We start from the raw sequence: 13,297 nt of genomic DNA, 5'->3' as shown, positions 1-13,297 counted from the left end.
GCTCAAGCCTGAGGAACTTCAACAAAATTGCAGTAGAAATAAGAGTGCACTGAATCAAATCACGTAGGTCACTGAGAAGCTTCCCAATGAAGTTTGAATAGAGCCTAATTTTTTTTTTTCTTAACTCAAAAGAAGAATGTTCTCCAACACTTGAAATTGGAAAAGGTAAAAAGTACTAGCTTTTAGTTTAATATCTTTGTAACTCACTTTTCTCAGACCACAATGAGGGAAATAATTTTATCAGTTTCTTTTTAAGAAGTTTAACATGAAAGCCTATGACCAAATGCTAACAATCCTTGCTAACATCTGTGCACAGAATAGGCAGTGACAAGTATACAGGCATGCACGGCACATGCAGCATCCTAACACTGCATAGATCAACAAAAAACCCTTATTAGGAAAGGTAAAATGTTTATACAGTTTTAAATCTGCTAAAAAGTACAGATTGAAGATCTGTACTCAAATCAAGTTCTGTCAGCTCTATGCAATAGAATACTAACAAAAAAAAAAAAATCTGTGTTCACAACTATAGATTATAACCATTTCAGTTACAAATCACCAAACTATAATTTTTAAAGGCAGATAACAGGAAGCTCATTTTTCGTATCAAACACAATGACACACCGAAGCATTAACAAAACAAGGAAAATTAAGTTAAATGACTAAAGCGTCAGATTTGTACTACAGTGCTTTGTAAACTCTCACAAGAGGATCCCTCTCAGACAATAACTTTCTAAAAATGGAAAACAGAGACTCTCCCACCATGCCAGGGCAAGGGAAAAGTATTTCTTTATTTATCTAATAGATATTTAACAGGCAGATTCACATTAACTCCTACAACACAGTTTCATTTGAGAGCTAAGTGAACACCACAAATGTTGTCTATTTTTTAAGCCTCCTCTCATAAAACCACTGAGGTTAATACTCCTTTGAGTAAGGATGACTGGACTAGACTCCCTATGGAGCTCATCAATTCTTCTCCTTAACTGACCTAGGCAACTGCTGTTTAACAATACATGAGGCACTCCCTCCTCACCAAAGGCTTTGCATCTTGCTTTTAATGTTTTTCATCAGCTTTGTCATCAGAAACTCTGATTAAAAGCCTCAAACATCAGCCTCCTGCACCGTGGTACAGACGGAAACTTAAGCCTTACAGGCCATCTCATCAACATAGCTTCTTGACTTACAGCCCGAACAAAAGTAAACTCCTGTTTATTACGGCAACAGCTCTCACATATATTGAGCTTGTAGGTTTGATTAAAGAAGTGGCAATAAAATGCTTTTGTGAATGAAGACTTCTAGCTAACACCTGTTTGGGACCTCTTGCTATCTTGTCAGTTAACGTCTTTGAAAAGCATGCCCTTCTGCAGGTCCTAACGGGTAAGTAAAAACCAAACCAAAACAAAAAACATCCTAACTCCCCCTCCTCCCCCAGCAACCCAAGGCATGCTTACTCTTTGAATCAGAGAGCAGCTGAGCTGACATGTGGTTCACTTGCCAGCTTTCTGAAATTGCAGTACTGGGGAACTCTAGGATTTTGATATTCAAACTCTGTATTTGTACCACCAACATTTAACCTCACATTCCAGGGCGGGGTTGGGCTCAGAGCCTGGGACATTCCAAAAAGCATTCCAACCAGCAAGACCCCAGAGGTAGCCCCACAGCAAGCGCATCGATGCTAAAAGGCTAGTAAAAATATCTTTGCATTCCCATTTCTAATAAGCAGGCTACATGCAGGCTACAGGGAGGACGAGTTACAGTACTCCCCATACTGTGGATCACACTTTGGCAGGTATCGTTAGGAAAAGTTTCTGCAGCATCAGTACCAAGCAACAAAACAACTACTTTTTTGTTTGCTTGCTGTAGCCTTGTGATAGAAAAAAAAACAGTTGCTTCACTGAATTCCATAGGATTAATAGTGAAGCATTTTTACTAAGCAAACACTTAAAATAGAGTGCAGCTTTGGTGAGTATTGACCAAGTATCGTATTTACACCACATTGAAATTAAAAAAAAAAAATAAAGTTTTCTGAAGAGTAAGGTTAAATATCCTCCAACCTAACTGCGGTCTCAATTGCCACCGTATGAAAGAATGCAGAAGTGCAATGGCTGGACCATTACATACTGCAGAAGTCAGCGCATTTTCCTGAAAAAAATTTAAAAATTTAAAAAATCTGCCACCTTCTGTTTATGAAAGGTACAGCAGAAAAGAGAAGCACAGGAGAATCTCATGCAGACGAGTCACCACTGCAGTTTGCTCTTTAAAATTAGTGTGAATAGAACAATTGCTAGAAGAAAAGCACTGGTCACTGAAGTAATTACTTTAAAACCAGTGCTAAGAAGGGAACATACATGGCAAACGTTAACTATCCTATCAGTAGAACTGGTTGGGATTAACTGACTGATCAAAGCAGGATAATAAGTCACACGTTAGCTGTAATAGAGTTAACACAACTGCAATCACATAACAAAGTCATTAAGCCAAAACATTCTGACACATACACACACATATATACAATTGCAGCTTTTCTTTACTTCTTTTTGAAACTGATCAAGGGTGTCAAACGTTATGCTTTCTAGCCATTCGCCACAATTTACAGCCCTTCTATATTTAGCACTGAATGTTCATTCCAACAGAATGACTCCTCATTCTCATTTTCACATGCTCTGTTTGGCCTAGCTATGGCCATCCATAACTACAGCACAGACAACCTCATTGATGTATACAAGTATTACAATAAATTACGAGGAGTAAGTGTAAGCATTGGTGACCACATAGTAATTTAAGTAAGGATTTGAAAACATGCACTTAATAGAAAACAAACACACCTCTCAACTTTTAGCACCCATTTGATTTAATATAAATACAATACCTATACTTACAGGCTGGCATTAACACAGTATTTGTTTCAGCCCAGAGCAAGCTATATGTCCAGTATTATCCAATTCTCTCCATCAACCAAGCCAAGGCACATATTCTGTAACATAAGATGACTAGTAAAGTATCTACGTGCTAGGGTATTCATACAACCTTTGCTTAGGCATCTATCTTCAGCTATAGTTCCATGTGAATTTTTGACAAGATGATGCAGAAGTCTGTGTAAAATTTGGTTTTATGTTGAACAGCTGAGCATTCTCAACTGCCACTGGAGTCACCTATCTCTCACCATAAACATGTGCTCTGAATTGCATTTTAAGTCAATTTCTGGAAGGAAACAGTGTGAAAAGTCTACATAGGCTACACCTCACTAAGGAGGTAGGAAGGATGCACATTCATATTGTGTGACAAAATATCAGAAGAACAACAGAACAGGAAAAAAGAAAAAATACTGTTACAAAGGCCTCGGCTCCTATACTGAATGATCCTATCCCTTTTCTGAAAGAGGTCCGTATCAGCTGTGGCAGACTTTCTCCTGAGTGATTTTTCTTTGGGCTTTTCTATGAGTCAAGACAGAAGTTATGTGCTCCCCTTGGTTGGTTTATCTATAAATTAGTCACAATCCAACGTAATTTCCACCAACCCATAGTAATTGCTGCCACACAAGTCCACACTGTATTTAGGTACCACCACCGCTAGCAACTGGGGTTTATCCAAACATTCAATTTTAATTTTAGACAGACAATGATGACAAGAAAAGAAGCCAGATTCTTCTAAGTGGCAAGACAAAAGACAATGGGCACAAATTGAAATACAGGCTATTCCATGCAGACACAAGAAGAAAACCCAAACACTTTAAAACCACTTTTTTTCCACCATAAGGGTGATCCAATGCTGGAACAGGTTGCCAAGAAAGGTCTCAGTTCCAGGAGATACAAGAAACCCAACTAGACACAGTCCTGGGAAACTCATTCTAGTTGACCCTGCTTTGAGTAGAGGGGTTGGACCAGATGATCTCCAGAGGTCCCTTCCAAGCTCAAACATTCTATGATATTAGACCTGGCACGCCAGACTGCTATCAGGACCCAAGAATGACATTTATCTCTATTATTCTATGATGGCTCCAAGTAGTCCTGACAAAAAACAAGATACCCCAAATAGCACTCACAATAGGAAAATGTCTACTTCTGAACTTTGTGATTAATACTGCGAATTCTTTTGCTGCTTAGTGCTAGAATTTCACTCCTAAAGTTATAATAAATGTAAGTAATCATAAGTAACTGCATTTACTGCAATATACAAAATGAGTAAGCAAAACTTTCTTCTTTTTAGACTGTATAGATGTTCTATAAATTACTCTGATGTAAACAGCGACATTTTAAATATGAACACACATACGTTTAATTTCACAAGTTTGAATATTATCTGGTGAGATATTGTTCTTCCATTGTAAAAGAATACTATCACTTGAGGAAAAACATGATGTCCCTGTCATTTCGTTTTCAGACCAGAACTAATAATCTGAAGTATCTCACTCTGTTGAGGGAAACTAAACCACCATTTCAATAAACTCTTAGTAACTTAAATCCCTCAATTTTCTTAATCCATGAAGTCATTTTTGGGGGATTCAAAATTCTAATTTAAATCAGACAAGCTCATCTGGATTACCATGAAATCAGACTGGGTCTGTATCTTCTTTCCACATACAGCATGTATTTATAGCTTACTTTAATAGGAAGTTATGATGATGGCAAACAAAGAAGAAAACATGTGCCTTTGATTAAGACCACCAGTACTGCTCACAGCTAAATACTGAGGCAAACTAGGTCTCATTTCAAGAACAAACACATAAGGCCATATTTGGATGCCCACTATTGCAAGCAACATACATGTAGACATTTACTAGATCTTCCAAGCTCAAAAGAAGAAAACAGCTTAGAGTGCATTCATTCAACAAATACATGGCTACCAGGCTTGGCTCCAACTCTTTATTGGAAAGGCACAACTGTAATACCTAAGACCAGGAAAGGATGGTTAATTGTTATTGTCCTATTTCTGGAGGGTAAAATGTAGTAGAAATTATGAAAGAAGAATGTTATTTTCATGCTTAGTGTTTTAATTTCTAAGTCCTCTCTGCAAAAAACTTCTTTTTGATATATGACGGTTGTAAATAAAGCTTGCAAGACATGCATAAAATGCATGTGACAAAGCCATGTCTACTTAGCTACTAATATTTTCCTACATTAAATTTTCTGATTAACTACATAGTTCCATGATGAATCCACCTGCTTATGAATGATTATTCATATGTCTTTTACCAGCACACTGTAGACTTCTTAAAAATAAAAAACAAGTAATAAAACCAGTGACAAAATTGCTTTGAAAATATCTGATATTTTAAAAAATTTATTGTTTAGTATAAGCTGCTCAATGTTCTTTAAAATCAAGTTACTAATTTACCCTGTCTGAAAGGCACCATAGGGACAGTGAGTGGTGAACAGTAAACATCTCATTGGCATTTTTAACAACTGGGGAATTTATCTGCCTCCAAGAGGATCTGAATGAAACGTGAACAGCAAGATATACAAATAGGAGCTAATTTGTAGCTGCATAGGCACAAACCCTCTAATTTCCATGCTATCGTGGCATCTGAGGCACATTCATGTCAGAAGTTTCTTCAATAAAATTAGCTTTTTTATGGGAAGGCTCAGCAAGATCTTCTCCATGGTCTCTGTTATTCAAGCGCTCCTGGTCTTCCCTCTTGCGTTTGTTAATCAGGTGATTTTCTCCCTCACTCTGCTTTCCCTCTGGAACACCCAATGTTCTCAGACAGACAATAGCTGCAGCCTGTTCTGCTAGTTTCTTTGACTTGTCCCTGAAGAGCAAGCAGACAGAGCACAGGTAAAAGTAGAAACTGAAGTCTCTACACTGCCAAAAGACAATAAATTTCCTGTCTCTGATGCAACATCATGAAATAAACAGCATCTGTAGTCATCTCACAGCAGACGAACAAAATAGGTCAGTTGCAGAAATTATTTGAATCTTGCTAGGTGTCAATGTTGACGCCTGTCTCCTGACATAATGTTCCTAAAAAAATCTACTTCTATCAGGTCTTGCATCTCAAACACTCTTCACTTCAAAGGTCTGAAGTCAACATGTGTTCAGCCCAAGTGGTTGCAATCATCAGAAAGTTAACATTTACAAATATGATCACTAAACAAAACTGAGTTTTGAAGGATCACTTTCTAAAAAGACACTCAGGCTCAAATATAATGACTGGTAGGCCTACAAATTCATTGATGCTGACAAAAACAGGAACTATTCCATAATAATAAAAATACTGTCATTTCTGAGAGGGACTGCAGATTGCACATTTGTGAAATTTGATATTTGAAAACATTTTCTTCTCAAAGTTTCATATCAGCTGAGCTTAACTTCCTTAAGTGTCTGAACAGGAATGCTGCAGACACCAGTAACTGTTGTGTGCATTTGTTGTCTTTAAAATGTTTAATGCTGAGGTCTAGCTTTGCAGTAAAATCAAGTTCAACTTGGGTGCAAATGCCTGAAGTCAACTCCAGTAATAATAGATGATTGTATAAAATACCATCGTGAAACTTTAGAGCAGACCTGGATGTAACTATTGATTAACTGTGATCTCTGAGAAGCCACCAAACTGTCCTCTGCTTCGCTGTATATAGACACTTAATCCTGACTTGTTATTGAGAATGGATCTGCTGTAGTGGCTGAAGACATTACCTCCTCCTATGTTCCCCTCTGCCTCCCTTGGTTAGTTTCTGAACCAGGTCACCTATTTGCTCCCCTTCCAATAAAATTTGTGGACTAACGTATTACGTGATTTAAAATCTGTAATGGTTTACTGATTATGTTAAAGCTTACTTCCTCTTGTCACATTCAATTCTCAGAAATTTTTAATCCTTTCTCCCTCCTAGAGGTAGCTTTAGAGCATAGGTTTTAGTTGACTTTAGCAAAGTTAACCATAATAAACTGGAGTACCCTTTCATTGCAAGTTTTAAGCAACGTTTCAGAAACAATTACAATACAGCTGCAAAAACCATTAAGGATAGCTTACCACAGAGTTGATCTGTATTTTTGCTCAGCTACTGTCACTACTGAACAGAATAATCTATCCAGTGGCCTTTGAACCTGGAGAAAAAAAGAATTAAAAGGGAGGGGGAGTGTCAAAAAGCAGTCATGTCATTTACAGAACAAACATTGTCAGGGTTCCTTGTTATTGTCTTTACACCACAGCCAAGTAACACCTTTAAAATTACTGTAATTCACACCACAAATTTAACCTTGCATATTTAAGATTAAGAAAAGAAGAAATTGTCCAAAACGAAATATTCTGGCTTTACAAAAAAAAAAATAATGAAATAACGTCCCCACCCAACCAAGCAGTTGCTCCTGTCCAGTAGAGTTCCTACCTATAACAGTGTGCAAAACATTCTGAATCCAAATTCTTTACTTAATAGAAGTAAAAGAAAGTCAGTCATGAACCCCTATGTAATAACCTGCAGTTACAGCAACTTCTTTCACACATGAATCAACACCAGACTGAAGGTCTGACTTTTCATTTTTATTTTCTAATAAAATAAGCTACTGTTTTCATGCATATGTGTATTACCACTTCTGAAGCTGCTTACTCAAGAGCTATGCCAGACTGGGAAACTAAATTTCTCACTACTTTGAGTCCTAAAATACTTAATTTCATAGACAAGGCAGAGAAAGAGGTTTGAAAGGGTTCTTCATTGACTCACAGTTTCATAAACAGGCTGAGGATGCTTTTCTTTCCTACACCATTCCAGAAGATACATTTTTGGAGTAATCTGTGGTGGATATTCTCGCCTATACAGAAAAATTTGTGGTCAACAACTGTGCACAGAGTTTATTTACTAAACAGATCTATTTTAAAACAGATAGTGCTACTTATTATATTACTTCTACCAGTTATTCTTCGTGGTTTAATTTTACCACTCAAATTAAGAGAAAAATGCTGCTTCCTTATTAGATAATTCAAGTGATATGTCTGACATAACACCTAAAATAAAATCTAAGCTTTTCTATTCATTCTTCCCAGTCACATCCTGTAGTAATACAACTAGCAAGAAGGTACGTACCAGAAAGGAGATTCTAACTAAATATACAACACAGATTAGAGATACAGTTTGGCACTGCTTATTAGAAGCAACAATATAAGATTAAGCACTAGAAGAAAGAAAAGAAGCTGCTTCTGTTATGGGACTGTAGAATTATCAAATAAAAAAGGGTAGGAAAGGTAGGCATTGATTCAGTTAGACATGGAATTACAGCCCCTTCTTCTTGGCAGAAAAAAAGAGATACTGTAAAACCACTGTATTCAGTCCTCAGGGATTCAGACAATATATCCTGTAAACACTAAAGCATTATGACTGGATTTGAGGAGCATTTTCTATCACACTCTTCTTAAACTGTTTGACAGACTTAATAGCAAACACAGAGAAAATAGCAAACACTAGTATAACATGGAAAGTAACAGCAATTTTATGTGTTTCACGGATTATAATCAAAGGTTACTTAATATTGGGCACAACTCCATGAATTAGTTTTTCAGGGAATGCCCTATGAGTGGAGCTCATTTAGAAGACTACAGATAAGCACATATGTTCTTTCAGGAGACAATATTATGAAATTTGTGTGTGACTTCTTATAGAAAAACTATTGTGTTTTAGTTAAATTTCACCAAAAATAACTGAACTATATATGTTCATATACTCACATTCTTCTACATACAGATGTTTGGATTTTTTAAAAAAAAAAAATAAAAAAAATCACTCAGCACTTTCAGTAAAATAACTGAGAGAATTAAGCAGTCTGAGGAAGCCAGGAACTAAAGAACATCTTACAACATCCAATAGCACAGGAAGAATGGTGATGCTAGTGATTATGTAATTATATACACAAATTGCTTCATAAACATTCACTCAGTAAGCCCTCCAATTGCAAATTGTTATTTTCAAAAACTGTAAGGCACTGTCAGATCCCAGTTTTTATTTACAGACACAAGATAGTGAAAAACTTAATTTGCATGCTTACTTGTCAAATCTAACAGCCATTTTTATTACATCTGGATCTTCCATTTGGTCATCTTCATCTTGTGTGTCAGTTTCTAAAGATGTTTTCTTTGTTTCAAAACCAGCTGTTGTTTCTTCATAGAAGTCAGCCATTTCAAAGACTTCACTATTGAAATAGAATTCCTTTGTATTAGAGATCAGCTTATAAATTTTTGTATCACATTCATTCTAATAGAGAAAAGCAGGTATAGAAACCAACTGTGTTTAAGTAGAGTATACGCGCACAGAGAATCACATGAAAATGTGGCTATATTCTGCATGGTGACATTACATTGTTTCTCCTTCAATTCTTATCAGACACTGTTGAGCTACAAGTAGCAACTGTTCTCACTCTCAGCGCTATATATTCAATGTACAGCCTGAAGGTCCAGGCAGAATCAATCAAAAGTACAGATGTGCAATGTTCAAGTTATTAGCTCAATTAATAACTTGCAGGCAAATGAATCAGCAAAGAACATCTCGAATCAATCAGCAAAGAACACCTCCGAGTGACTACTGATGCATCAGCTCCACAAGGGCAGTATGAGCGAAAAGCAGGAAATTGATTCTTCTTCTAATTTTAATATTTAAAAATACTATAAGAAATAAACACTATAACATCTCAGATTTTCTGACTTCAGAGTATTATTCACAAGCCCCAGTACAAAGGAAGAAGCAACTAGGATTTAGGTCAAAGGCAAGAGCCTCAAACCATTTTAAATTTCAGATCCATCACACACTGTATCTACTTTGAAAAACTGAAAGTATTCATTTTCTGAAGATGATAACAACAATAAAAGTTTTCTTATGCTGCAGGTTTTAACTTTTACTTTCCGACTGTTATGAGAATGCTCACTGGTACGAGGCTGTTCAATGACAAAATGAATTCTGGCCACAAAGCCATCTCCAATGCTCTAAGTCAAAAAGCAATGAAGCTGAATAATGCTAACTGATGCTTCTGAGAGAAGACTACTTATGTACTGTTACATGAATTTTTTGGTCTGAAATGCAGCAAGCACCCTGTTCTCTTGCATTCAGTACGGAGGTTAAAACCTCAAATAGCTGTAACATGCCATAACCACCGGGAGGCAGCAGCGTTAAGTAACATTTTTGCCTGAAGACGTCTAGGTGCATTTCAAATAACAATGTGCTTCAGTTACCTGGACACTAAACAGGCTATTTAGAGCACTGGTTAGAAGACAGAGTCTGCTGATAGAAAGCGATTTTATAAATTTTCAAGTGGTGCTCCCTCTGTTCCTCTCTCAGGCACACAAACTGCTTAAGCCACTTTTGAAATTGTTATTGCATCACACCTACAAAAACTAGGAAGCCCCTAAGGAATTGTTAGGTATGGCACATAAAACTGAAAGTTTCACACTAGATCTCTATCCGTGTTTATGTGTATAAATTGTGACTCTTCTAATTACCTGTTTAAAGGCTTGACTCTTACTTACAATTTATTTTCTTTATATACTATGCATTACTTTCATTCAGTAGAGAACATCACCACCTTTTCGGCTAAGATTTATTTGAAGTTGTAAAAGACTGTTTCAGTTTCAATCTGTACTGCATCTCTTCGAACCAAATTGGAAAACTATAAGCAAAATAGATATTAAGTTACTAGACTAAAAATTGTTCAACTACTTAAATTGCAAAAATGAAAAGTAACTTGCAAAGTGTAAATGTTGTTCATGGATTCCACTAATCCTTTATGATTAATGAAGGTTAGTCCCCTCACTGTATGTGGGCAGAAGCATTTAGAGCGTACCAAAATTGGTAAATTGCAATAAAGTGGCAAAATGATTGCAGGCATCTCTATTCATTTTGAACACGAACAGAATGGTGATTAGGGCCTGCTAGAAAACAGTAACTCCATTTGCAAAATATTTCAAGCTTTCAACATTTCTATCCATTTTCATACATTTAAGATAACAAACAGTTTCAGACTGTTTATTTTATAAAAACAAAGACACTCTCTTCCCCTCCATTCCATCAGAAAGATAATTATAGAACACAACATGACATGACACATGCAAGCTCAGACCTTTGTTTTGTTCAGTTTGGGATGGGTCCAAACCTGAATTCCCCTCCATTCTGTGTGAATTCTTTAATCACGTACCTATTTTACGGTTTCTCTCAAACTTTTCCTTCTTCCTTTTCTGTATCCCCCTTTGAGAAATTTCATCCAGACTGTTTCAGATGTCCAGGATGAAAAGATTCATTAAAAGACACTACATTTCCCCAAAAAGGCTGTCATTGTTCATTAGCATATTTTAGGTATGAAAAGCAGCACAAAAGAAATACATTTAAGTATCATATAGGTGACCTTCATACTTGGCTTTGAGTTTATCTGTTAGGTGTTCGTTTAAAATAAACATCTTGTCATAAAAATTCCAGTAACATTAAAAACCCCACAAAGGAAAGTTAAAATACACAGGTATCTCTAGAAGACAAGCTCCATATTATTAACCTCCAAACTACCACTAGAGAATGCTGAAACTTTTCTTAATCAGTTAATGCAAATACCGGATACATGCCTGTCACTCAGTGAAGCACCACTCAAATTAGTATGTCAAATATATAGACAGTTTCAGGGTTAAAGCATTAACACCTAAGCATGGAGGAAACCTGGAAAAGGCATTACTCCACATCTCACTAACTGGATTTTTTTTTTTTCCTGCAACTTCTTCTGAAGGTATGCAATGCCAGGCAATGTTACAGACAGAGAATTGGTTTGCACATCTGACAGAGAGTACAACTCCTATTTCTGAAGTACATGCTTACCAGATCTCCTGTGTGGACTGTGCAGCATGCAGCTTCTTACCCTGAGTAGTTTCCAACTGTTCTCTTAACATCTGACACAAACAGTATTTTGTGTTGGTATAGTGATTATCATATCTCACTGCCTGGAGGAGAGAGGCAAAGTATATAAAAACATACCAAACGAATTTATCTTATGTAACGCTCATGTCTCTTGATGAATTTCAAAATTCTTTTTGAAAGGCAAACCACAATGTACAGTTTTCTCAATAACATATTCAGGACCACTCATAAATGTGAGTATAATCTGATTATTTTGGCATGCTTTCATGCCACTTCTGTTCAACTTACTCGTATACTTATGAAGACAGTTGACCAGTTTACATAACTGACTAGTGATGCAGTGATATTTTAGTAAGGAACTAGTTAATAGCAGTCCAAATTTTCAAAACAAAAAAAAAATTTGAATTGATAATATAATCAAAGGCACAGATTTCTGATGAATTTCCTATTATGTCATTAAAATTCTGTCTTTTGATAATAGATAAAACTTTATAGATGACTCTGCTAATGGACCTATAGATATACAGCATTACTTTATTGGCAAATCATTCCCTTTGCTTCCCTTCTGTTAAGAATTCTTGACAGCATTTGTCAAAAAAAAAAAAAAAAAGCAATTAATTTCTAAAAATGAATCTAGCCGTAACTGAGTATCTAATATTCCTGCACTTTTCTGTTCAATGTTATTTGTACTACTGTAACATCAAGAGAGCATATAATTTACTTTTCAAATTCCTAGGTATTTTTAGATAGCCTTGTAAGCCTCATAAACGTTCCCAAGAAACTAGGGCTAAAAGAGCATAGTACATAAGAAAAGAATGATCAGGAAAAACTGTTTTCTGAATACAGATTTCTGATTTTTTTTTTTCTGAACAAAATAAAACAGAGGAAGCAGTGGTTGACTCATGTCACGTGCAGTATGTTAAAATATCCCCAGAGCTTAAGTCTTTGAAAGTAAGAGGAGTTAAAATACTGTATTGAGATTTTGATTAACAATTCTAAACAATGTTATCTACAAGTAAGATCTTCCAAAAAACATACATATTTGATGTAATCTTGCATGACTTCCTTCAAGGGGAAAAGACCCTCTTTTCTGAAGATAGATGGGTTCCACATGGCGGCACGAGCTATCATTACTGATGAGGCAGCTGTTGCTTTCCGGAAGGTCTCAATGTCCGTATATTCTTTGATGAAGTCATGAGATCCTCCACTAAAAATTAACATCACTGTTATAACCATGAAAGTTTTATTTGCTATTACTTGTACTTTAACTCAGCCTTGTATTTTCAAGGTGATATTACATTATTAATGGTGGCAGAGTCTATTTAGGATATTATCTCAAACCTAAGAGAATAAGCGGGTCAGCATTTTATTAGCAATGGCTCATTAAAACACTGATTATATATAATATTTTTAATTATCTGCATAATTCTGTTAAAAACAGAAGACTTTTTATGAAGAAAGAATATAGAGTTGGGGGGGTTGAGTGG

At 36.0% G+C, this 13,297-nt stretch overlaps 1 protein-coding gene across 4 annotated transcripts in view; it reads right to left on the bottom strand.

Annotated features, from left to right (window-relative positions):
* Window positions 1-682: 682 nt before the first annotated feature.
* The window catches only part of DUS2 (dihydrouridine synthase 2), a 31,670-nt gene continuing 19,055 nt past the window's right edge, over window positions 683-13,297 (bottom strand). For all 4 annotated transcript variants that reach the window (XM_009637619.2, XM_035893161.1, XM_035893162.1 and 1 more), the window contains 6 exons: window positions 12,849-13,017; window positions 11,772-11,893; window positions 8,971-9,114; window positions 7,656-7,743; window positions 6,968-7,041; window positions 683-5,752 (listed from right to left, as the gene is read on the bottom strand). In XM_009637619.2, coding sequence (XP_009635914.1) covers window positions 5,515-5,752; window positions 6,968-7,041; window positions 7,656-7,743; window positions 8,971-9,114; window positions 11,772-11,893; window positions 12,849-13,017 — 835 coding nt within the window. In that variant the 3' untranslated portion in view covers window positions 683-5,514. The remainder of the gene's footprint in view (window positions 5,753-6,967; window positions 7,042-7,655; window positions 7,744-8,970; window positions 9,115-11,771; window positions 11,894-12,848; window positions 13,018-13,297) is intronic.

The sequence above is a fragment of the Egretta garzetta genome, unplaced genomic scaffold, assembly GCF_000687185.1.
Source record: "Egretta garzetta isolate BGI_Z169 unplaced genomic scaffold, ASM68718v1 scaffold314, whole genome shotgun sequence".
NCBI classification, from domain to species: domain Eukaryota; kingdom Metazoa; phylum Chordata; class Aves; order Pelecaniformes; family Ardeidae; genus Egretta; species Egretta garzetta.
Note: the sequence above shows the minus strand (reverse complement) of the source record. Positions and strands in the feature narration are given on the sequence as shown.